General features: G+C 54.6%; 2 protein-coding genes across 4 annotated transcripts; one reads left to right on the forward strand and one right to left on the reverse strand.

Moving 5' to 3' along the window:
• Positions 1-5860: 5860 nt before the first annotated feature.
• On the forward strand, positions 5861-11044 carry PRSS50 (serine protease 50). Its single transcript, XM_060308649.1, is given in 8 exon segments — positions 5861-5900; positions 5966-6157; positions 7472-7565; positions 7567-7632; positions 8618-8901; positions 10147-10243; positions 10245-10314; positions 10823-11044. Coding segments are annotated over 8 exon segments (1065 nt in total).
• Positions 11045-12347: 1303 nt separating this feature from the next.
• TMIE (transmembrane inner ear) lies at positions 12348-21271 on the reverse strand. 3 transcript variants are annotated; one of them, XM_030845408.3, is made up of 4 exons: positions 20688-21271; positions 17367-17484; positions 13955-14104; positions 12348-13650 (listed from the first exon to the last, which is right to left on the reverse strand). In XM_030845408.3, the coding sequence occupies exons 1-4, from the start codon at positions 20781-20783 to the stop codon at positions 13550-13552; spliced, it is 465 nt and encodes a 154-aa protein (XP_030701268.1). In that variant the 5' UTR covers positions 20784-21271; the 3' UTR covers positions 12348-13549. The 3 variants fall into 3 exon arrangements, with proteins under 3 accessions (XP_030701268.1, XP_060163652.1, XP_060163651.1); XM_060307669.2 differs by lacking the exon at positions 20688-21271 and adding an exon at positions 20049-20235; XM_060307668.1 differs by lacking the exon at positions 20688-21271 and having other exon boundaries at positions 17367-17586.

Genomic DNA, 21271 nt, shown 5'->3' on the forward strand with positions numbered 1-21271 from the left:
TTCCTTCTCTTTGAGTTTTTCTTGGTAGGACTTACAAGATATTTATTTTGTTGTTGTTTTTTAAGTACAATTTATTGATTTTATTCCTCAAGTCTATGATTTTTTTGCTTTCTAATGCATGACACCTGCTTTTTGTCTTTATTAATTCCTTTTCAAGTGTCTTCAGCTGAATGTGCAGTGATAAATAATTGATGATGACAATAAATAATTTATTTTCATTCTCTCTTGTTTGGTATTAAAGTATTTAGACTAAGACTCTTCTGTGTGAAATTCAGGCCCGCATCCCATGGGCTTTGCAATGTATGGCCTTCTTATCTTTCTACACTCTAACTGTAGATTTTAGTTCTGTTTTTACTTTAACATTTTTGAAAGTTAATTTTTTTTTCTTTGATGGGGGTGGTTCACATTTTGTTACTGGAGTCTGGCTTAATTTCATTGTGGTAAGAGAATGTCCACTTACAAGATCTTTCTCTCTCTCTTCTATTTTCTCTCTCTCTCCCTCTGAGTTCTCTTTTTCTCTGGATTGCCAGAGTCCAGTCAACCATATCTCTATCACTAGCTTGATTATCACTGGCTTGATTTTCCCCTTCATCTTCCATTTTCTCTCTCCACAAAAGGCCCCTACTGAAATCTGTTTAATACATGTCTTTAAAGAAGTCTGTATCTTTGAAAAATGCGTAGTGTTGCTATGTGTATATTTCACTTTGCATAAATGATGTTGTGCTGCAGTCCTCTCCTGTATTTGTTTGTTGAGGAATCTCAATTTGTTCGAGAATCCACATTAAATAGTTTTATTCTTTCCAGTCATTGCCCCCATATGCCCTGTGTCAAATCTTCTTCCCTTCTCCAAACATCATTTTGGGCAGAGCTCATAATTTTCAGTTACTTTCAGTTATTAAATACCTTGTCGTATTATAAGTCTCAATTTAAAAATCAATTTGATAGGAACTTCCCTGGTGGCACAGTGGTTAAGAATCCACCTGCCAATGCAGGGGACACGGGTTCGAGCCCTGCTCCAGGCAGATCCCACATGCCGCGGAGCAACTAAGTCTGTGTGCCACAACTACTGAGCCTGCACTCTAGAGCATGCGAGCCAAAACTACTGAGCCCGCGTGCCACAACTACTGAAGCCCACGCGCCTAGAGCCGGTGCTCTGCAACAAGAGAAGCCACCTCAATAAGACGCCCAGGCACCACAACGAAGCGTGGCCCCTGCTCACGGCAACTAAAGAAAGCCTACGTGCAGCAATGAAGACCCAATGCAACCAAAAAATAAGTGAATACATAAAAGTCAATTTGATTTAAACTTTGCCAAGCCCTACTCCATCTCCCTCCTCTGGAGCATGGGGGTCTGGACACTGGGAGCTGACAACTGGGTCAGCCTAGACATGGAAACCTTCAAGTCTCCCTCAACTCACTTTCTCTGCTTGTTAATTTTCAGGGTTTCCTTAGATAGGCTAAAATTGACCTCTAGTTGGTTTTAGACAGAGAAAATGCCCTATCTTAATTCATCATCTATCTTCAATGAGATTTGGTGTCTTTCATTGAACAGATGGTCTTAACTTTGATGTAATTAAGCCTAACACATTTGCCCTCTTCAGGTTTGTGGGGTTTTATCTTATTTTAAAACATGTGCTTCATCCCAAGTCATAAAGTCATGGCCTTACATTTTTAATTAGCTTTATCTGTCTCACTTTTCACATTTAGAATTTTATTTCCTCTGGAGTTTTGTTATGGCAGGGTCCAACTTCATTTTTCTCCATCAGTTTCTCCACCATCTACAGCAGAGACCTCCTTTCTCAGTCATGACACTTTCTGGAGCATGTGCCAAGTTTCCTCCACCTGCAGGCATCTGGCTGGCTCTCCATTGCCCCATTGGTCTATTTTTCAGTTTCTATGCTAGTACCGTGGTTTCTATAATTATAGCTCTGAAATAGATCTAACTCTGTTTAGATGTTTCTCCAGTCCCCAGCCTCTCCAATTTGCTCTTTTTTTCTCAAACCTGTCATAGAATTCATGGACTATTATCCTTCAATATCAATTCTAGAATCAGATTGTCAAGGTCCTGAAAAAATCCTGCTGACATTTTATTTGGAATCGCTTGAACTTTAGAGGTCAACATAAGGGGAACTGACATTGTTATAATTTTTGACTCTTTCACTCTCTGTTGAATACAGATAAAAGAATATTTATAAAATGTGTATGGAGAATAAAGAATAACACAACCAACACCAATACCCTCAGCACCAAGCCTATAAAATAGTGCATTACCAGAAACTTGGAGGCTTCCATGTGATGATTACTGAATCTCAAACCAGGAAGGCTCTGATGCTGCTTTGGTTTTTCTCTGCTGGCTGGCATTTGCTCTTGGTGCCTCAGCTTCCCTGTGTGCAGGGTGATGTTCTAAGAGGACATGTTCTTTAGAGTGTTTTTTTTGTGGGAGTTCGCTGAAGCATGGCTTGAAAGTGGGTTCCTTCAGTCAGAATCTATATTTGCTTCTGCCAGATACCTGGACATAAAACCAACCCAGGACCTCTTTAAATGACATTCTTGGCTCAAGTTTTTTTAACCACCCAGACAGTGTGAATTCAAGTTGCAAGTTCACATGAGGGCAGGTGTTCCTAGTTTATCGTCACTCGGAAGGTGTGGTCCTTTCTGGGAGGTATAGTTTTTTGCAGGAGGTTTCCTCTTGGGCTCCCCTCCTTGGGCAGGCCCTGGGTTTTGCCTTTCGTCTTCTGCACCCATGAATGAGGCTGTGAAAACCAAAGCTCAGTTTCACTGGGTTTGGCCTATGGCTTTGGGGCAAAAGTCATCTTCTGGGCTTTGCTGACGGCTCTGTGTTTTAGCCCTCCCTTGGGTTTTGCACTCTGAGGAGTCTTTATTTTCTTGCTAGCTCACCCATGCATTTAAAATCTCACAGGTTTAGTTATCTTCAGCAAGGTGGGAAAGGGGATCTAGTCTTCCATACTGTAGGAAGCCAAATGTTGAGAACTGACTTTTTTACATTGTTTTAAGTTGCCTCATCTAAGAACAACGGTATATCTGTACATTAATGTGGGTCTTCTTTTGTGTTCTTAAGTATAGTTTTATTATTTTTTCCTTACATGTTTTATGCACTCTTCATTAGATTATGTCTTATAAATCTTGGTTTACACTACAAGAAAAAATATACATATATGTGGGGGAGGGAGGGAGGGAGGGAGGGAGAGCATGAGCTGTTTTTCAGATTTATAAAACTTTTCAACAATACAGAAGAATGTAAGAAAGTTTTAAGAAAATCATAAACCCACCATCAGGAGAAATAACAGCTACTACTTTTTGATGTATGCTGTTGTAAACATTATTCTTATACATGCACCTGCTTTGCACAAAGAGAGAGGGGGCAGGTTTGCATTTCAAATGGCTCATTCTGTAAGCAGGATTGTAGGAAAGAAGAAAGTCAAGGGCAACATCTTGGAGGCCCACCACGATTTAAAGAGAAGGCAGAGGAGGGGACCGGCAGTTATGGTCAGAGAGTTAGCAGGGGAATGCAGAGAGAGCCCATTGTGATCCTGAACTTGGGCCCCAGTGCAGTGCTTCCAAGTCACAGAGCAAGTTCATAGCCATGCGTTGATATCAGGGACAGCACGGGCCTAACACAGCTCGTGCTAAGGATATGGCCCCGGAAGGTGCAAGTTTATTTGTCCAGGACTTGCAGGGAGGCCTTCCTGCTGCCTCCTTTATGCCTCCCTTCCTCCCCTCCACAGGGTAACTCTGGCAGTTCCCTTGTCTGCCAAGTGAACCACACCTGGATTCAGGTGGGGGTGCTGAACTGGAGCTTTAGCTGCAGCCGGCACCGCTTCCCGGGCATCTACACCAGCACCTCCCACTTCACCGACTGGATCAAGAAACAGATCAGTGATGTGAGGTTCGTCAGTAGGGCCGGGCCAGGCTTCCTGAACCTGGTCTTCCTCACTGGCTACATTCTGCTGGTTTCCTTGGGCTCCCCGTGGCTCCTGTGAGTGATGTTTCCAGGGCAGTCCCTCCCGGAGGCCACTTCTTCCTCCCCTCTGTCTGTCCTCAGGAGAAGTGGAGGCTGGAGGAGCACAGGACATCAGGGCAGAGTACTCTGGGGGAGGGTCCCAGAGCCACTGTTTTTTCAGTTGTTCAGTGAAGATGCTCTTGAACTTTGTGTCACTGAAGTCATCATCTTTCTTCTTGATTATGGCCAGACCCTTCAAAGCCTCCCCTCTCCCAAGAGGCCTGGCTGTCCTCTCAGGGGAGCCTCCCTGATAGTCCTCCTTGTACTTGTGCTCATCATGTTCCCCTCTCTGGGCTACAGTTTCCTCTTCTGCCAAATATGGAGCTGGACTTTGTGATCTCACTCGCTGCTTAGTCATCCCAGCACTCCAGCAATTCCCAAGTCCCCATGACTCTCTCCTGGGTCTCTGACCCAACAGTTTTCCCTCAGGCCTTACTGTGAGGGTTGGCCTCTTCCCAAGAAACTCACAATGACCAGACCTGCACTTGTGGACCTGGTTCCAGAACATGTGGGTCTCTCCCAAGCCCTCATATCACCCTAGGAGTCTACAGAAACTGACTGGTTCCTCCTCTCTCCCTGGCAGGGATGGGTGATGATGGGGGGCAGGGAGGGGGGCAAGGCAGAGTGCCTGCTTAGGTGACTGTGTGAGGTGACGGCACCCTGAGCTCCTGAGCTGCCTTAGTCACCTCCATCATACTCTGAAGAGGAAGGACAGGCACAAGCTAGCCAGACTGAGAGGTCAGAGCTCTGCCACCCTTGTGGAAGGTAGCATGGGCACCCCCTCAGACCTGGTAGGCCTCAGGTTCACAGTGGCCAGCTACCCTTGCCCTTGGGGTCCAGAGTGTAGTAGGTGTGGTTTGCAGGAGATTGGAGTACTGAATGGCCAGCCCTATCGTCTCTCCCAAGACAGCAGGACCTGGCAAATGTTAGACTGTCCTGGCTTGATTTAACTTTCACCTTACCTTTTATTAGGCTAGAATTTTCCAACAGCTTTGAACCAAAGCTTCTCATAGGATTTCCCCAGACTACTTTTTAATTGTATTATCCACCTGTGTCACTGAGCCATCAAAATGTTCCCCAAATTCCAACATACCAAGTGGCCTTCTGCTCCAGAAGGGCCCAATGGTTACTATCCCTCTTTCTCTGTTTATGGAAACCTCACCTGTGTCATCTTTCTAAGCAGATGGATCTGTAAGGGAAGGGCATGTGCTGAATGGCGACAGTGCTTAAAATTATGCACTCTTGCAAAATTATTATTGAAAACATTTTAATCTGCTTAATTTCAGTGCCCTGGGGCAAGGCCCCACCGTAATTACCAGGCTGGAGGGCAGGTGGGACGGCTCGGAAATCCCGGATGCCAGCCCCAGGGGTTGGGCCTTCATCTCACCGGGTAGGGATGGAAGTGGGCTGCCGGAGGAGGAGGTGCAAGAACCGGCCGAGGTGAGGTTAAGGGACTCCAGGAAACTGCTGGGCCAGGCCGACTGGGAGACACGGGGTCCCAGGAGGGCAGAGGCGTGGCCAGAAGCCAGGCAGTCCTGAGCACCAGCAAGCCAGACAGAGGGCGGCTGGGACACCAGGAGCACCATCGCGGGGGGGCCACTGGGGGGCGCCGCGCGGACGGGGTCGGGAGCACCCGCGCCCACCACACCAAAGAAGCTGCCGCTGGCTGCCAATGGGGGGCGCCGTCGTGGGGCCAGCCCCGGGAGCGGCATCGCAAGAGGAGCGCCGAGGCTTATTCGCTGCTTCTCGGAGATGGAGCTCTGGTGTGGGCCGCTGGCCGGCTGGCGCAGTCCCCCGCAGCCCCCGAACGTCCGCCCTTGCCCACGCCGGGCTCCTGCTGATGCTACTGCTGTTACTGCTGCTGCTGCTGCGGCCCGCGAGTGCCGCCCCTCCGCTCCTCCCACAGGCCTGGCCTCCACCTCTGATCCTCTGCGTCCTTCCACAGGTTGCTTGGGCGCTGGCAAAGTGCCGGGGGCACTGTCCACGGATGCCCCCGCCGACCTTGACGCCCCCTGTGCCCCCAGTGCCACCTGTCCCTCAGGCGGACGTCGCTTCCCCCGGCAGGCTGCCACTAGCCAGCCGCCCAGGACCCTGCAGTACTGTGCTTCTAAAGCCGACGAGGATGAGTTCCTTTCCCGTGAGTACTGGGAGGAGGGTGCCCAAGCAGCCTGAGGACCTTAAGGGGCAGCGGAAGAAGGGGCACGGAGAGTGAGAGGGGACCTTCCTTTTACCAGTGCTTATTGAGCACCTGTTGTGGGCCAGGCCTCCCATGCTGTCGAGGTAGGAGGCAAGGAAGGTGGGGGGAGCCTGGGGTGTGCTCATGTCCTGCCTCCCTGATGGTCTATGGGGACAGCACCTCTCCATCCGGCCCAGTCCCTGATCCAGGCTCCCAGCCAAGGCCTTAGGGGGTCTCCAGCATGGCTTCAGGGAGCCTTCCCTTGTGTGTCTCGGGGCACACCCACAAGGCATTCTCTCCATCAGTGGCTTCCAAGCATGTTGAAGTAAGACCCACATAAGAAATACTTCTCATCCTGGAACTGAGTGCACAGAATTTAACTGTCGCAGAAAGTCACACACAGGACCCAGCTGCACCCTGCTGTGCTATTCCCTCTCCTGCGTTAGCCTTTACAGCCGCTGGTGACAGCCCACTTACATTGATCTCACGATCCTCTAGTCCATTTGGAACACGTAGGAGCGGGACTGCTGTGGTGTTAGATATGTGCATCTTCAGTTTAAAGAACTTTTTCTGTAAAATCTTTTCCAGGGTGACTGCACCCATTGACCTTCCCTCCAGCAGTGAGTGAACAGTCTGGGGCCCTGCTCCTCACCAACACTTGTTATCAGGGATATTTAGTTTTGCCTGGCAGGTGGTGGTGAGCAGAACCTCACTGTGACTTAAGTCCACACTTCCCTGAGGACTAATGGGGCTGAAGAGCTTCTGCATTTGTTTGCTATTGGGGTTTCGTCCTCAGATGTATGTGTTCTTGCACACTACCCATTTTTCTCTTAGGTCACCTGCCTTTCTCTCACTGAATCACAGGAGAAGGATCCTAGAGGAGGGGGAGGGGTCTTCCTTGGCTGAAGTAAGGGAACCAGATGGAAACACAGATGGGTTTGTGAAGGGCCTGGCCAGAGCTGATGTCTGCTTGACCAGGACAAAGGAGCTAGTGGCGCACCAGGCTGGTCAGCTGGGAACGCCCTGGGGCCTAAGCTGTGGGACCAGAGAGAGGGATACCTGGGGAGTGCTGAGGCCCTTCTGAGGCTGGAGACCCCAGTCCTCATGTGAACAACATCATTATGTGATGACCAATGAAGAAGGAGAATCATTGGATGGGTGCAGGCCATCTAGAGAGGTGGGAGATCAGGCTGAGGGGAGGAGGAGGGAGAGGTGCTGTGGAATGTAGCTGGAAGGGCCCATTCGTTATCAGGCTCCTTTCGTTTTCCTCCTTAGCCTGTGGCTTCTCCTATGAGCGGGACACCACCCTCAGGGATCCGGAGGCCATGGCTCGGCGGTGACCGTGGATGGTCAGTGTGCGGGCCAATGGCACATATCTGTGCAGGCACCCTCATTGCCTCCGAGTGGGTGCTGACCGTGGCCCACTGCATGATCCAGTGAGTCGGGGCCTAGATGGATGGGTGGAAAGTCATTGGAGCCACCAGGGCCCCAGTCATCTTGCCAGCTGGCCCATCAGTGGCAGACACCATAGTCCTAGCCCCACCTCACCCTAGCTCTGAGCAGGTGGGGGATGAGTCCTGCAGATTCCTTCCTGGGAGCCGGGGGTTTCCTCCCCTCACCTGGCCCCCTCCAGTCCTGTGCAGTCATTCCATAGATAGGAAACGGAGGCTTGCAGCCACTGTCTAGGCCTCCTTCCTCCTATCCGCAGAAAGAATGTCCTAATTCTTCTGCTCCACACCCTTTGTTTCACTTACTCATTCCTTCCTTCATTCAGCCAACAGCCTCGGCACTCTTTGAAGCCAGGCCTGGCCTGGGCACTGGGGGCAGAAAAGGGCTGCACCACTCCTCTCAGGTTGCTGGGGAAGACAGACAAGAAGATAGATGCTCACAGGGGAGTCTGTTCAGGGTGGGAATGAGAGAGTGGGCATGCCCATGTTCTGGGGCCAGGGAGCGGCCTGAGGGTCACATCTGGCCATGAGGGCTGACCAGTGGAGAAGCGAGCTCCAAGCCTAAGGGACACGCTGAGAAAGTAGGCTGGAGGGCAAGGCAGCGCTGATTGCACAAGGTCTCTGTCACTTCCAGGGCCCAGCATGGGATGCTGGACAGAGTCCAGAGTTTGGAGCCAGAGAAAACTGGGTCCATGTCCCAGCTCCACACTTCTTAGCTGTGTAGCCTTGAGTCAGTCACTTGAGCCCCATTTTCCCTCTCCATAAAATGACGGGTTGTTGTGAGGACTGGACCACACAGTGTGTGTGCAGGGCCCCCTTCACATCTGTTGTGAGGAGTGGGCTCTGGGGCTTGAAGCAGGTGGGTGGCCTACCTGGATTTGCTCAGGGTGCAACAGTGTGGTGGAGGGTAGGGGGTGCAGGCTGGGGTGGGGTTCTTGGAGCTGATGGAGGACTCTCCTTGCTGTTCCCCTAGGAGTGATGTTACCTATTCAGTGTGGGTGGGGAGTCCATGGGTTGACCAGATATCCAAGTCTACTGTCGACGTCCTGGTGCAGCATGTCATCGTGAACAGCCATTATCGGTCCCATCGGTACTGGTCCGGGGTCGGCCGGGCCAATGACATTGCCCTCCTTAAGCTTGAGCGGCCACTCAACTACAACAAGTATGTCTGGCCCATCTGCCTGCCTGGCTTGGACTCTGCGCTAAAGGACCACGCCCTCTGCACTGTGACAGGCTGGGGACTCCCCAGGGTTGATGGTGAGTCGGAGCCTCCCCACAGCAGGGTGGGTGGTGTGGGAGAGGACCTGGGTGCAGGCCAGGGTCTACCGTGGGCAGATATTTCTGAGACACCTCCCCCAGGGACCCCATCCCCACCCCCATCAGGCTCTCGTCTCTGAGGTCTCTTTCCCTTTGAGGGTCTCAGCAGTGAATGTATCATGGCCATTTAGGCCTTAGGGGACCCAGATTGCCCTTGAACCCTCAGACCCAGGCCAGGGTTGTAAATAGGACTTCCTTGAAGGTAGAGGGGGCACAGAGTAGTATCTTGCTGTCTGCACACAATCCCAGGGCATCCGTGTCTTGAAGCAGAACAGCCAAGGTGAGAGGAGCAGGATTCTGTGTCTGTAAAAGGCTCCCCAGAAGATCCCATGTGGCTGGCTAAGGGCAATCTGCACCCAGAAGGTGGGAGTCACTGAGGGTCCACTCATGACTCCCTCCTGCAGCAGTGGCCCTCAATCGCTCATCATCCCAATTTAGGAGCCCAAAGGGCAGGACGGGAGTGTTGTCCCAGGGCCGTCCAAGGGACCATTTCCTTATGAGCCCTAGGAATGTCCATTTCCTTCAGGGAACCCCTATTCTTTTCCCACAAGAGAGGCGCCCTTCCTTGTGGCCTCACAGAGCCAGCTTGCCTGAAAGCACCCACAGGGTCTCCAGCCTAGGGTGGGGTGGCTTTTTGTCATGCCTTCCATGGCCTATCTGAGGAATGGCTGGGAATGGTTGGAAGTCACCTGTCCCCTAGGAGCTCAGACTAGGGACAGAGATACAATTGAGAGAACAGGGAGGGGAGTAAAGAGTGCCTGAGACCCACGGAGGGGAGTCTAGGGAAGCTTAGAGAAGGAAGTAGGCCTTTGGGGAAAGCTTGAAGAAAAGGCAGGATTTGGACCTTAGATGGGCCTGGTAGGCTTTGGGGATAGAAGGAACACAAGAGCCAAGATGCTGAGATCAGAATGGACTCAATGGATAGTACTCTGCAGGATGTGAGACCAGGTCCAACAAGGCCAGATCATGGGTAGCCTGCTCCCAAGGTCTCTATGTCAAGGGGCCCTTGGGAGGCATCAACTGGAGTGGTGGGTGGCCTATGCCTGGAGAGATCTCCAGAGCTGCTGTGTGGCAAGGAGAAGGGGCTAGAGGAGTGGCGAAGAACAAAGGGAAGATGGACACAAAGCTGGCGGCAGTGGGCAGGAGCGAAACCGCCAAGCCTGAATGGGGGCCCCTGTCCCACAGGTATGTGGCCCCAGTTCAGGACCATCCAGGATAAGGAAGTCACTATCCTAAACAGCACGGAGTGTGAAAGCCTCTACCACAGGTTCTCCAAAATCCCCTCTGATTCAGATCATCAACTCCCAGATGATTTCTGCAAAGGACGTCAACAGGAACAGTTTTGCTATGTGAGCATCTCTCCCCCTTGCTCACTTGCCTCCAAGGGCACCTGGCCAGGAATGGGGCTGGGGGAACAGGGAAGCCAGGACCTTCGGGGAGGTGGGGAAGGGGATGGGGATGAGCAGGGCTGACTGAGGGGGAAGATAGGAAGATGGGGGAGGGGAGACTTGATGAGGAATGGAGATTGGGAGGAAAGAGATGAAGGTTGGGGTGAGAGAGATGGGCAGAGGGGATGGAGGTTGGAGATGAGGGAGAAGAATGGGAGGCAGTGGGAAGATGGAGGGTGGGTATTAAAGAGATGGGGGATGGAGAACTGGCAAGAGAGAGATGGGAGGTGGAGCCCTTTGAGGAAGATCTCCTGGGTCAGGACCTCAAGGGCACCCCCTCAGCTATGTGACACTCGGGGGCTGCAGGGAAGGTCTGATGTGAGGGCACCCTGCTTCTTCCTGAGCTGGATTAAGTCTCCCTTGGACTACATCTGGCCTCCTTTTTTTGTTTCCCCCACCCCTCCCCACAAGAGATAAGTGGTGAGCCCTTGGCCTGTCCTGTGGAGAGCATATGGTACCTGGTGGGAATGGTGAGCTGGGGCCCAGGCTGCAAGAAGAGCAAGGCCCTGCCCATCTACCTACACATCTCCTCCTGCCAGTAGTGGGAACGCCTCAATGGGCAGACGCTGCCAGCCCCATCCAGGGCCCTGCTCCTGGCACTCCTGCTGCCCCTCAACCTCCTCGCTGTCCTCTGACACTCGTGCCGTTGTCTCTGGGTGCACCCTCCCTTGCCCAGGCCCCTCCTCACCCTCTGTGCAGCTCTCACAGCCTCATAAGGCAGGGCAGAGACTAGGTGCTCAATTAAATGTTTCTCTTCCCCATGCTTCCTCCTTCCTGGGCCTGCTCCAGTGGGAGATGAGAAAACCAGACAGGGGTGGGATGGGCAGTTTATACTGAAAAGTACAGAGCCCCAGGATCTGCCTCCATCCAAAGGTTCAGGGTGGCTACCACAGAAGGTGGAGGGAGTGTGTAGGGATGATATTGGGGTCCGATGATGGAGGGCCTAGATACTGGGGTCAGATGATGGAGAGTCAGGCTGAAGCTGGAGCTGCCAGGACGCAATGTGAGGCTGGGAATAAGGGTGCAGCTCTGTCTGGGCTGGGGAGGTAAGTGTGTTCTCCTTGACTTTGGCCCATCTTCTGGCCGGTGGCTGGAACATACCCTGTTTTTGCCCTGAAGCACTGTAGTGGACTTTGACCTTCCAGCCCTGTCCCCTGTCTGGAGGCTGGGGCAGATGCCCACTGGGATCAGATATTATCCCCACCATCATCAGACATGCCTGTCCATAAAGGGCTAGTGGAGGCCCAGGTCAGAGGTCAGGGAGGCAGCTGGCAGGGCAGATGTAGCCCGGGCCTGGACTTACCCCAGGCATTACCAGCTGCTTCTCTGACTTATAGTGGCTCCTGCTCCTCTGGGCTTCTGCTGCCCAGCCAACAGGAGGGCTCTGGCTTGTATGAGTAGAATGATCTTTGCCACAGCCATATGTATGAGAAGCCCATAGGCTGGAGCCCAAGGGCAGAGTCAGGGTTCCCACTTGGTGGCGCAGTGAGTACTCAGCTTCCACAGCAGGGCCTTCTGTAATCTCTCTGCTCCCTCATGGCTGTAAGACCCCATGCTCCTTCCCCCATGCCAGCCTGGTTCCCTCTTCTTGTGTAATAATGGTCCAGGTCCAGATCAGAATCCAGGTTTGACTCCTCTGTGTCCCACGCACCCACTTATTGAAACCCAGGGTGTGGAGCAGAGGCAAGTGGAGAGCAGGCAGCTTCCTCCCTGGTCCTGCTGCCCTGCCTCAGGGCTAGGCCCCACTGGCTGCAGCTGACCCTCTGCCTCTTGGCCACCACCTCTCCCTCCAGCTCATCTGAATTCAGGCTGGGAGAAAAGTCAGGAGAGGGAACGTCAGCCTGGCCTACACCACCTATCATCGATCACTGCATCACCCTCCACGTAAGTGCTCCAGGGATGGGGCATCCTGAGGGGTCATCTCAGGTCACTCGGGTATGAGAAGGCACTCAGCTTTATTTACAAATCTCTGCAGGCTGCAGAGTCAGCGTCAGCTTTGCCAGCAGCTCCCCCTGGCTCGGAGATCTCCGGTGTCTCCTTAGTCTCCAGGCCCAGGTCTGAGTACCTCAGTTGATGTTCGCTGCCATCTAGAAACCCTTCTCTGCATCTCCCCTCCCCAAGGATTCAGTCCCCAGGTCAAGTTTGAGCCTTCACCTTCTGGCTAGCAGTGCTTCTTTTAGGCACCGTTGTTAAGAATGGAAGAGGAAGCTCTGGGCTGTTATATTCAGCACGTGGAAGGCTGGTTGCTACCTCAATCCCTAACTGCCCCCTGCGGTGATCTCCTGGGGTGCTGACACCTGCTACCACAGCTGAGCCTAGAAAGGGCCAGCAGAAAAACCCAAAGTCCCCCTTGGCTTCTCAAATTTTCCCTGTATTCCCAAGATGGGGCCCTTCTCTCTCTGGCCCACTGGCCTCAGCCTTCTGCACCCCTGCAGCCCCTAGCCCTGAGCCCATGGGCCTCATGCTAGGCCCTCCAGCAGCCTCAGCTGCATCACAGCGTGTAAGACAAGTGTACCCATTGCTTAGAGCTCGGTATCTGCTATGCTGGGGGTTCTGCTTCTGGTCTCCCTCTGCTCACTGCCCTGGGACAGAACCCCTGCCAGGCTTGGGGCAGCCCCCTCATCACCAGAGCTGCTATCCAGCTAAGTTCGAGAACCTTCTGCTGCCCCTGCTTCCCCCAGTGACCCTCTCTCTCCTCATGGCCAGCCTGGTGTGGCCTCACATCTAGCCCATCCGGGTCAGCCATCCCCTTCCAGAAGGAAACCCACATCCCATTACCCCTTTAGCCACTGCTGTGCCTGGCAGAAGAGGGGACAGAGGCATGTATGGGTGGGTAGAGGCCACTTTGGGTCTACAGAGGGACAGTGGCCCAAGACCACCTCTGCTGAGTGGCCACTTGGATGGGGTGACAGGAGTGGAGTCCAGGCTGGGAGGCAGCACACCTAGTGAAGTCATATCCTTGCCCCAGTAGGCTCTAGGACAGGGTCCTGGGCCTCAGCAACCCCCTCTGAGCAGGGAGAGGGTGTTCTGCAACCTCTATGGTCCATGTATGAGCTTGGAGTCTAAGATGTCCGGACTCTGGCCAGGACTATGAGCCCCAGGGCCAGCTAGCCCCAGCCTCCACCTCCAGGAAGCTCTCTTCATTTCTCTTCTTTCTTCTTCTTGGCCTCATTCTTCTCATCCTCCTCTACCTTGATGGCCACTGTATCCACACTGTCCTTCTTCTTCTTCTTCTTATCACCTGTGGAGCAGAGGAAAAAGGGTGCAACAGGAGTGAGACAGGGTCCTAGGGCCTGCACCAGAGCCTCCCAGTCCAGCCCTTCATTCCTTCTTCCTTCCAAACCTCTCCTACCTGCAGAATAGCTCCTTGTTTTCCCTGCCTCACTCTGACCCATTTCTTTGCTCTGGTCTCCAAAAACAGGGCTGGGTCCCCTCCCTGAACCAGGTGGAGGGGAGGAATAGGGCAACTCTGGGTGGCAGGATGGAGGAACTGGCCAGTGTGGCAGAGTCGGAGGGTGGCGGGGCTGGGGGCCAGGCCTGCTCACCTCCAGGGACTTCTGTGAGCTCATCGAGGGGTGGCACAGTCTCTAGTTTGTCCGTGTATATCTTGGCTGCCTTTCGCTGTAGGTACCGGGCTTCAATCTCCTTCCGGGTCCGTGGCACGCGGCAGTTGAAGACACAGCAAAGAGTGATAACTACGGGGAAACAGAGCAGGCTTGGCAAGGGCCAGAGCTCAGACACCCCAGGAATGGTTCCCAAATTTCAGGCCTGTCTCCATCTACCTATGTGTGTCCCACCCAAGAGAGCCTCTCAGGAGGCTCCACATTTTGACAAAACCCCTGTGGGCTCTGGGATTTTCAAAATATCTTTCCTGAGCCGGGCTGGCTTCACATAGTAGGCCCACTTTCAGGAGGGCCTTGTGCTTGGTTTGTTATTCTGCTGTCACTTCCTTGAAATTCTTAATGATTTTTGAACAGAGGGGCTCACAATTTCATTTTGCACTGGCCCCGTATATTGTGTTACCAGTCCTGGTTCTGGTGGGTCTTTCTGACTAGACTGAGAGGTCCTGGAGGGCAGGCAGTGGGCTGGACCATGACTCAAGCTACAGCCTCCTGGAGGGTGTCCTGTGCTTCTAACCCAGGCCTCTGGGCTCCTGTGCATCCTAGTTTTTCCTCCCCAGGCTCCTGAGAGCACCTCAGACCCTGGAGGACATGGCTGCATCCTCCTCAACCTCCCTGAGGAGAAGCCAGGGCTGCTCCTGGCTGTGAGAGCGTGAAAGAGGGCACAGACCTTGCCCCGGCGCGTTCACCTTAGACAGGGTTATTCCAGGAGTGGTTTTCTGGCTCAGGGCAGCTGTGCCCATGCAAGCTGGCCAGGGCATGGAGCTGGCCTGTCTAGGGATGGGCAGGGCAGGGCTGCCAGGACCCGGCTGGACTGAGTTTATTTTTCTAAGGCCCCTACAGTCTGACCACCTTGGCCCCAGCCTCAGGGGAGGGGATGGAGCTGCTTCCTATTATAAATCAGATGACCAGACATAACTTCCTGACAGACTCCTAGGGGCAGGAGGGCCAGGCGGACAAGTCAGGCCTATTTTGGGGAAGATAGATCAGACCCATGTGGCCTGGGCTGGAGCACCCCTTGGGGTCATCTTGTGCAACCCCTTCAGCCAATGTTGTGGTCCCACTGAGTCTCCCCCAGACTCACAGAATGAGAGAAAACAAATGAATGAGATGGTTTCAAAGCCTTTGTGGCTGAGGACAGGACTGGACTCCTGAATAAATGGATGGGGTGTCAACAGCATCCAGGAACACATGGTGGGGGGTTAGTTGTGCAAGGGTCCCAGCAGTAGGTCTGCCTTTCTTACCCAAAAACCTGGGTTCTGGTCCTCTCCAGACCCCTGTATGCCAGAGGTCCAAGGTTGGACCTCCACCCTACTGGCTTGGACCACCTCTTCCAGCTACCCCACCAGGTGCCTCCTCAGGACCATGCCCATGCTCTCTGCAAAGGCTGGAGGCCTGGGCTTTAAAGGGAGCTCAGCCACAGCTATTGGCAGTCAGAGCAGGACTCCAGCACCGCCCCTCACTCCAGGCCTGCCCCACCCAGCCTGGCCTGTTTGCTTCTCTTCAAAGAGGAGAGAAACAAAGTTCCTTGGATCGAGTTCCAGGCCCAGGCAGGGGCTTGGGATAGGAGTCCCCAGGCTGGAGGGGACCCCGAAGAGGTACCCCCTCCAACTCCAGCTCTCTCCACAAGGTTCTGGGGGTGATGCTCCACAAACAGCTGTACCACCTAGGCCCAAGCAGACAGGGAAGTGGGAAAGATGTTTCCTCCCCAAGAGATGGCGTTCCCTACTCCCTAGAGCCCTGAATAGAGGGTAAGAAATGGTAAACTGTTGCTCAGAGGCCTTTGGGACTATCCCTTACCTTTCTCTAGGAAATGGGTTTAGGAGAGGAAGTCAGTCTGTGTGGTTGAGGTCCAAGTGCCTTTTTGGGCCTGACACTGCAACTTTCCTATGTGGCCCCAGGTACTTCTACCATCTAGGGCCAAGCAGAGCCCTGGAGAAACCATTGTGTGTCTTGAGGCCCCATGGTGCCCTCATCCCTGCTTCTTGGGGTGCCCCAGAGCTGCTCCTTGGACCTGCACCCTGGATTGCTCCTGTGGCCCCTGCAGGGCAGATACCTCCCCCAACCCTGCCTCTTGGTACTGGGGGTTATTCCCCTCTCTGGACACATGAGCTGGGGCTGCAGCCACAGCTGTTTCTCTGTGGGGCCTCCACTCAGAAGCCTGACTGATCATTGGCCGTGGCTAGGAACAAAATGCAGGCTCTTGCTCCCACTCCAGCCGGGAAGACATGGGGGCGTGGAAGGGCACTTCTGGTGCCAGGAGAAGCACATGCAAATTAGAGGTCCTTGCCTCCCCTGGAGCCCCCGCATCTGGATGGGCCCTTCTGGTCAGCCCTGCCCCCAGGCTAGCTCCAGCTAGGACTTAAATGCTCCTTTAGCCCCTGACCCGGGTGCACTCAGTAAACGTCTTATGGGGGTTATCTGAGACCTGTGTGGAGGCCATTTCCTTGCACCTCTGCCCACACTGTACCTCTGCCTGTAATGCCTTTCCAGCTGCCTAACACAAAACCACTCATCCATCCTACCTATCTACAGCTTGGAGGACCCCTCCTCCATGAACTCTTCGCTGGGGGAGTGTGTTTTCTTTCTCTTTACTGCCTGTGCCCCACTCCTCCCTTTGGCCTGTAGGAACCTCTGTCAGACTCTGCTGTGTACCCTGGCGGCCTCTGCCATCCAGTCGGCGTTTCTCGGCCCCCTTTTCCCCAACTCCAGACCCCAACTCTGGAAGGACAACTGAAGGGAGCATGCCAAACCGGCTTCTGTTGCGACTTCGCATCAAGCAACTCCCAGGTCCGAGAGAGGAAGGGGGTCTCCTGCTTTTGACTGAGGTAGGTGAGTCGTTCCAGGGAAATGGTATTTGACAGTGCAGGGTTTGCAGCCTGGGAGCCACATTTGCTGGGTGTCTGGGGAGCCTTTGGGCTGAGCTGCAGCCAAGGGTGGCCTTGCTGGGGCCCCTGGGTGTGGGTGTTTTAAGCTGGCCAAACTGCAGAAAAAGCATGAGGAGGCCAACGATAGGGAAAAATGACACGTCTTCGTCCTGGTTCAGTGGAGTCCCCTGTAATTACCATAATTGCCGTGTGGCTGCATCGCCGGTCGGGCAGAATACTTCAGGTCACCACCGGCCTGTCAGCCCTCCACAGGGACTTTGTGTGGATCAGGAGGTGCCAGAAACCACAGCGGGCCTCCTCTGGGCGCCTGGCCTGCCTGCACTGCCCGGAATTGCTGCTCTGAGCCCCTGGGGGTGGAGCGGGGGGGTGGAGGGGTGATGAGGCGGTGCCGGGCTCCTGCTGTGTTGTGGCAGCGGCAGGGGGCGGTGATGGGGGGAGCAGCTACTCACTGATGGACAACACGAAGAGCGAGAAGATGCCCACCACGTGCCACAGGCGCATATCCCAGAACACCACCGTCTCCTTGGTCAGCGGGGGCGGCTTGGGCTTGGGTGGGGCCGTGCTGGGCTGTGGGTCAGGAGAGAGTGGAATGAGCCAGGCAGAGGCCAGGGGCTGGGACGGGGCCGAGAGAGGCCCAGGTCTCAGCAAGCACTCACTCAGTCCAAACATTTCAGAATCTCCTAGAAGCAAGTGTCTTAGACGTTCATAAACAATGCCTCAGACCTTGGGAGGTTCCAGATTTAGAACGGGAAGAGGGTAAAGCCCCAGAACCATGGAGCTGGGAACTTGGAGTGCAAGGGTTGATGCTTGAGGAAACCAAAGCCCAAGGGGCAAAGGTGGATGGCTTGTCCCAGTCAGGTTCAAGGGCCCTTCTCTCCTCCTGCTCTGGCCCTGGGCTCCTCCACACTGGCAGATGGGGTCTCAGGACCAAGGCCAGAGACAAGGCCTTGTCTCTGTGGGACTTTGTTCACATGTACCTCCAGTGTGGGGTGGGGTGTGGAACTGGAGTCAGGGCTCCGTGACTCTGTTACTTGACCAGGACTCCCACCAGGTGGCCTCAGCAGTCACCTGTCCTACCTGAGTCACCGCCTCTGACCAGGCTAGGCCAGAATCCTCACAAAACGGGTCTAGATAGTATGTCTGAAGTGCAGTAGCGACACCTGGAGGCCAAAAGCTGTAAGCACGGCTGGAGCAATCGTGAGCAGAGCATAGCGCGCCACTTCCCACCTTCCCAGTAGGACACCACCCTGTCCTGGGAGTCTGAGGGGACATGGCCCTGCTCTGGTGGGTGGGAGCAAGACCTATACATGACCTGTGGGGCTGAGAGGGATATGACCCTATCTCTGTCACCAAGTTTGGCTGAGGGGTGTGGATGGGGGTTAGTACTTGGAGGGAGAGGGGATCCTGGGGCATCTGTGCAGTGCCTTGTCCCCTGATTAACCAAATAAGGACAGACATGAGGAGTCTCTTCCAGCTCTCTGGGAAGGAAAAGCAACCCGCAGCTCAACCATCTGTCCAGTCTTTCCTCTGGTGCATAAGCATGGATGGGGCACCTACCAAAAGCCAGGTACTTCTTCATCTAATGGACACCACCCTTCAGCATGTATTGGGGACACTTGGAGAGGATCAGCAACCTGTCCCAGGTAACCCAGAGGATCTGTGTGCCCAGGAGTGGTACATGATTCCTGGCTCTTTTCTCTTAACCAAGGCAAACTGGGGTAGGAGACTTCTTTTCTCTAGGCCTCGGTTTCTCCATCTGAGTGGGATGGTTCCAGCAGTGTCTGGGAAGCTCTCTACACAACCTGAGTGGTAAAGCTGACAAGATATCCTTCCTCAGCATCATCCCAGGGGCCTGGACCCATTTGCGGGCTCAGACACATGTCTGTGGGGTCTGGCCCATGTGTGTGGGGTTGGGGCACACATATGGGGTTAGGGCTGGGCACTGTGGGTATAGGGCACGTGCGGTTGGATACACATGCATGTGGTTGGGCACCCATCTGTAGAGTCAGGGCCAAGGTCTGGGCAGTGGCAGGGTTCCCTGAAACTAAGGCTCAGTGTGTTAGCCCAGTTGGGTTATATAACTGGAAGATTCTGAGGGCCACGGTAAAGGTCTCAGATTCAGAGCCTGGGCAGCCAAGAGCTCACTTCTTACACATTCTTGTTCCAGCTTTGTTCAAGACACCCTCATAGGGGTCTTGGGTAGAGGGAAACAGGTAACAGTTGGGCATCTCCTTGTGGGCACTGCTAGGGGTCTGAACTCAAGCTTGGAGGCCTGGCCTCCAACAGAACCTCACAGGCTGATGGAGGGTGATACCTGTGGGTGGGGTGGGTGGTGCCATGGACCCTAGCCCTGCTCATCTTTCTGGTGCTTCCCTGGATCGCCTGGACTCAGCCAGGGCCTCGTTCAGGCTGTAGGCAGATGGCAGGCAGATGGACTTGAAATGCAGTTTCCCTTGATGGGCTGGGAGAAGATGTTTTCCTGGGGGCTGAGGGAAGAATCCTTGGCTCAGAAGTGAGTTGACCCCCACGCTCAGGCTTCTCCTACAGCCAGACCAGCTCAGTTTCTGCGCCTGAGGCCTCAGGGCAGCTGGTGAGGGGACCAAGTACACTCCATGGGGCTCAAGCCAGCCTGGCTCCCCTTACAGGGACACTAGAGCTGACATCTGACTCCAGCCCAGCCTTCTGATCACACCCCCTGGTCAGCAGCAGGAACAGGGGGTGCAGGGCTCTGTCTCCATGTACCTCAGACCCACCAGTTCAGGGCTGTGTCCCCTCAGACCCCACGGAACAAGTGCCCTGTTCTCCCTCTCCCGTCTTGTCCCCCAGCACCGGCCCCTTGAGGGCTCTCCTGGGTGCTTGGCTGTCTCTTACACTTCTGTTTCCCTGCTGTCTCCACTCTGCCACTGCCTACAAGGCTCTGACCCCACTCCTCCCTTGTCCTGCCTCTTGGGCCTTCTCCCTCCAGCCTAATGCTCCAGAATTTTGGGTCTGGTCAGCCTCTTTGACTCCCCTTCCTGGCTTAGCAGGAATGGGGTACAGAGGGGCCAGCCAAGGAGGCTGCAGATGGCCCCCACCCTTCCCTCCCTGGCCCCAGCCAGGCTCCTGGCCAACCCCCCAGCCGTCCTCCTCACCTCTTCCCGGGCGATCTTAGCAGCTCCTTACAGTTCTCCCAACTGTGTGCCCTCTTCTGATTTATTCTCCTTCCAAACCAGGACTCATGACTCTTGCCCGCTCAGAAACGTTTGCTAGCTCCCAGTTATCACCAGGACCAAGTGAGACCCTGAGTCCTTGGGCCCTGCCCTGCTTGCCCCTCCCCTCCAGGGCCTAGTGTGCAGCATGGAGTCTAACTCAACACATGGCTGCTCTAGGAAGGATGTCCTCACCCTCCTGCCTCCCACCCACCACCTTCGACCTCACTAGACCAAAGATTAGAATAGGGGCTGAGTGTCCCCCATCAGACACTCGCTGATGCCCGGCTGTATCTCCAATCAGACCGGGAATCCCTAAGGTCAGGGTGAGTCTCCCCCATCAGAATAATGTTCCTGAAATCAGAGGCTGTGCCCTCCCATCCGACCAAGGACACTAAGGTTGGGGGCTGGGTCTCCTCCACAGCCTGGAAGCACGTGCGATAGAGCTGTGTCTCCCCATTAAGTCAGGTCCTCTAGGGCAAGAGGAAGGGAAAAATCAGCTGCTGGTCAGTAAGGCGCCCCCCAACCCTCTGCCTGGAGGGTGACAGCCACCCCGAGCCCCTCCGCGCCGCCCCGCCTCACCTCCACCAGCTGCCCGGCGACCCCCGCGAGGCAAACCCCCAGGGCGGCGCCGCCCAGCGCCCAGAGCGGCCCCGCGCCTAGCCGCTGCCCCGCCATCTTCGCGCGCTCCGCGCAGCTCGGCAGCAGGTCAAGGGGAGCCGAGGGATGCCTGCCGGGCCGCCTTGGCTCGGTGACTAACCCCCGGGCCAGCCGGCGCTCGGCGGTGGCGATCTGGTCTCAGGCAGGCTGCGAGTGGGCATCATTTATTCATTGTCGGTGTCTGGTTCCTGTGCTGCCCGCTCCCACACCACTCTGGGTGGAGGGCCCGCCCCGCTGCGGAGATCACACTCCAGACTCCGCACTCCCCTAACCCGACCGAGACCGACATAGGGCCGGGAGTGGGTGGGAGGGAGGGCAGGATGGGGTCAGGTCCTTGAACGACAGGTCCCACCTTCCCTTCCCCACTCCGGCCTCAGTTTATTCATTTGGGACAAAAGGGAGGGGCTGGAATCTGCTGATCTAGGAGGCCCTTCCCATTCTGACGTTCTGAATTTGAAAAACTGTACTGGACCCAGATTGGGGGTGTTGGGAATGGCATGGCAGGC

Source organism: Globicephala melas, chromosome 11 (genome assembly GCF_963455315.2).
Source record: "Globicephala melas chromosome 11, mGloMel1.2, whole genome shotgun sequence".
Classification (NCBI taxonomy): domain Eukaryota; kingdom Metazoa; phylum Chordata; class Mammalia; order Artiodactyla; family Delphinidae; genus Globicephala; species Globicephala melas.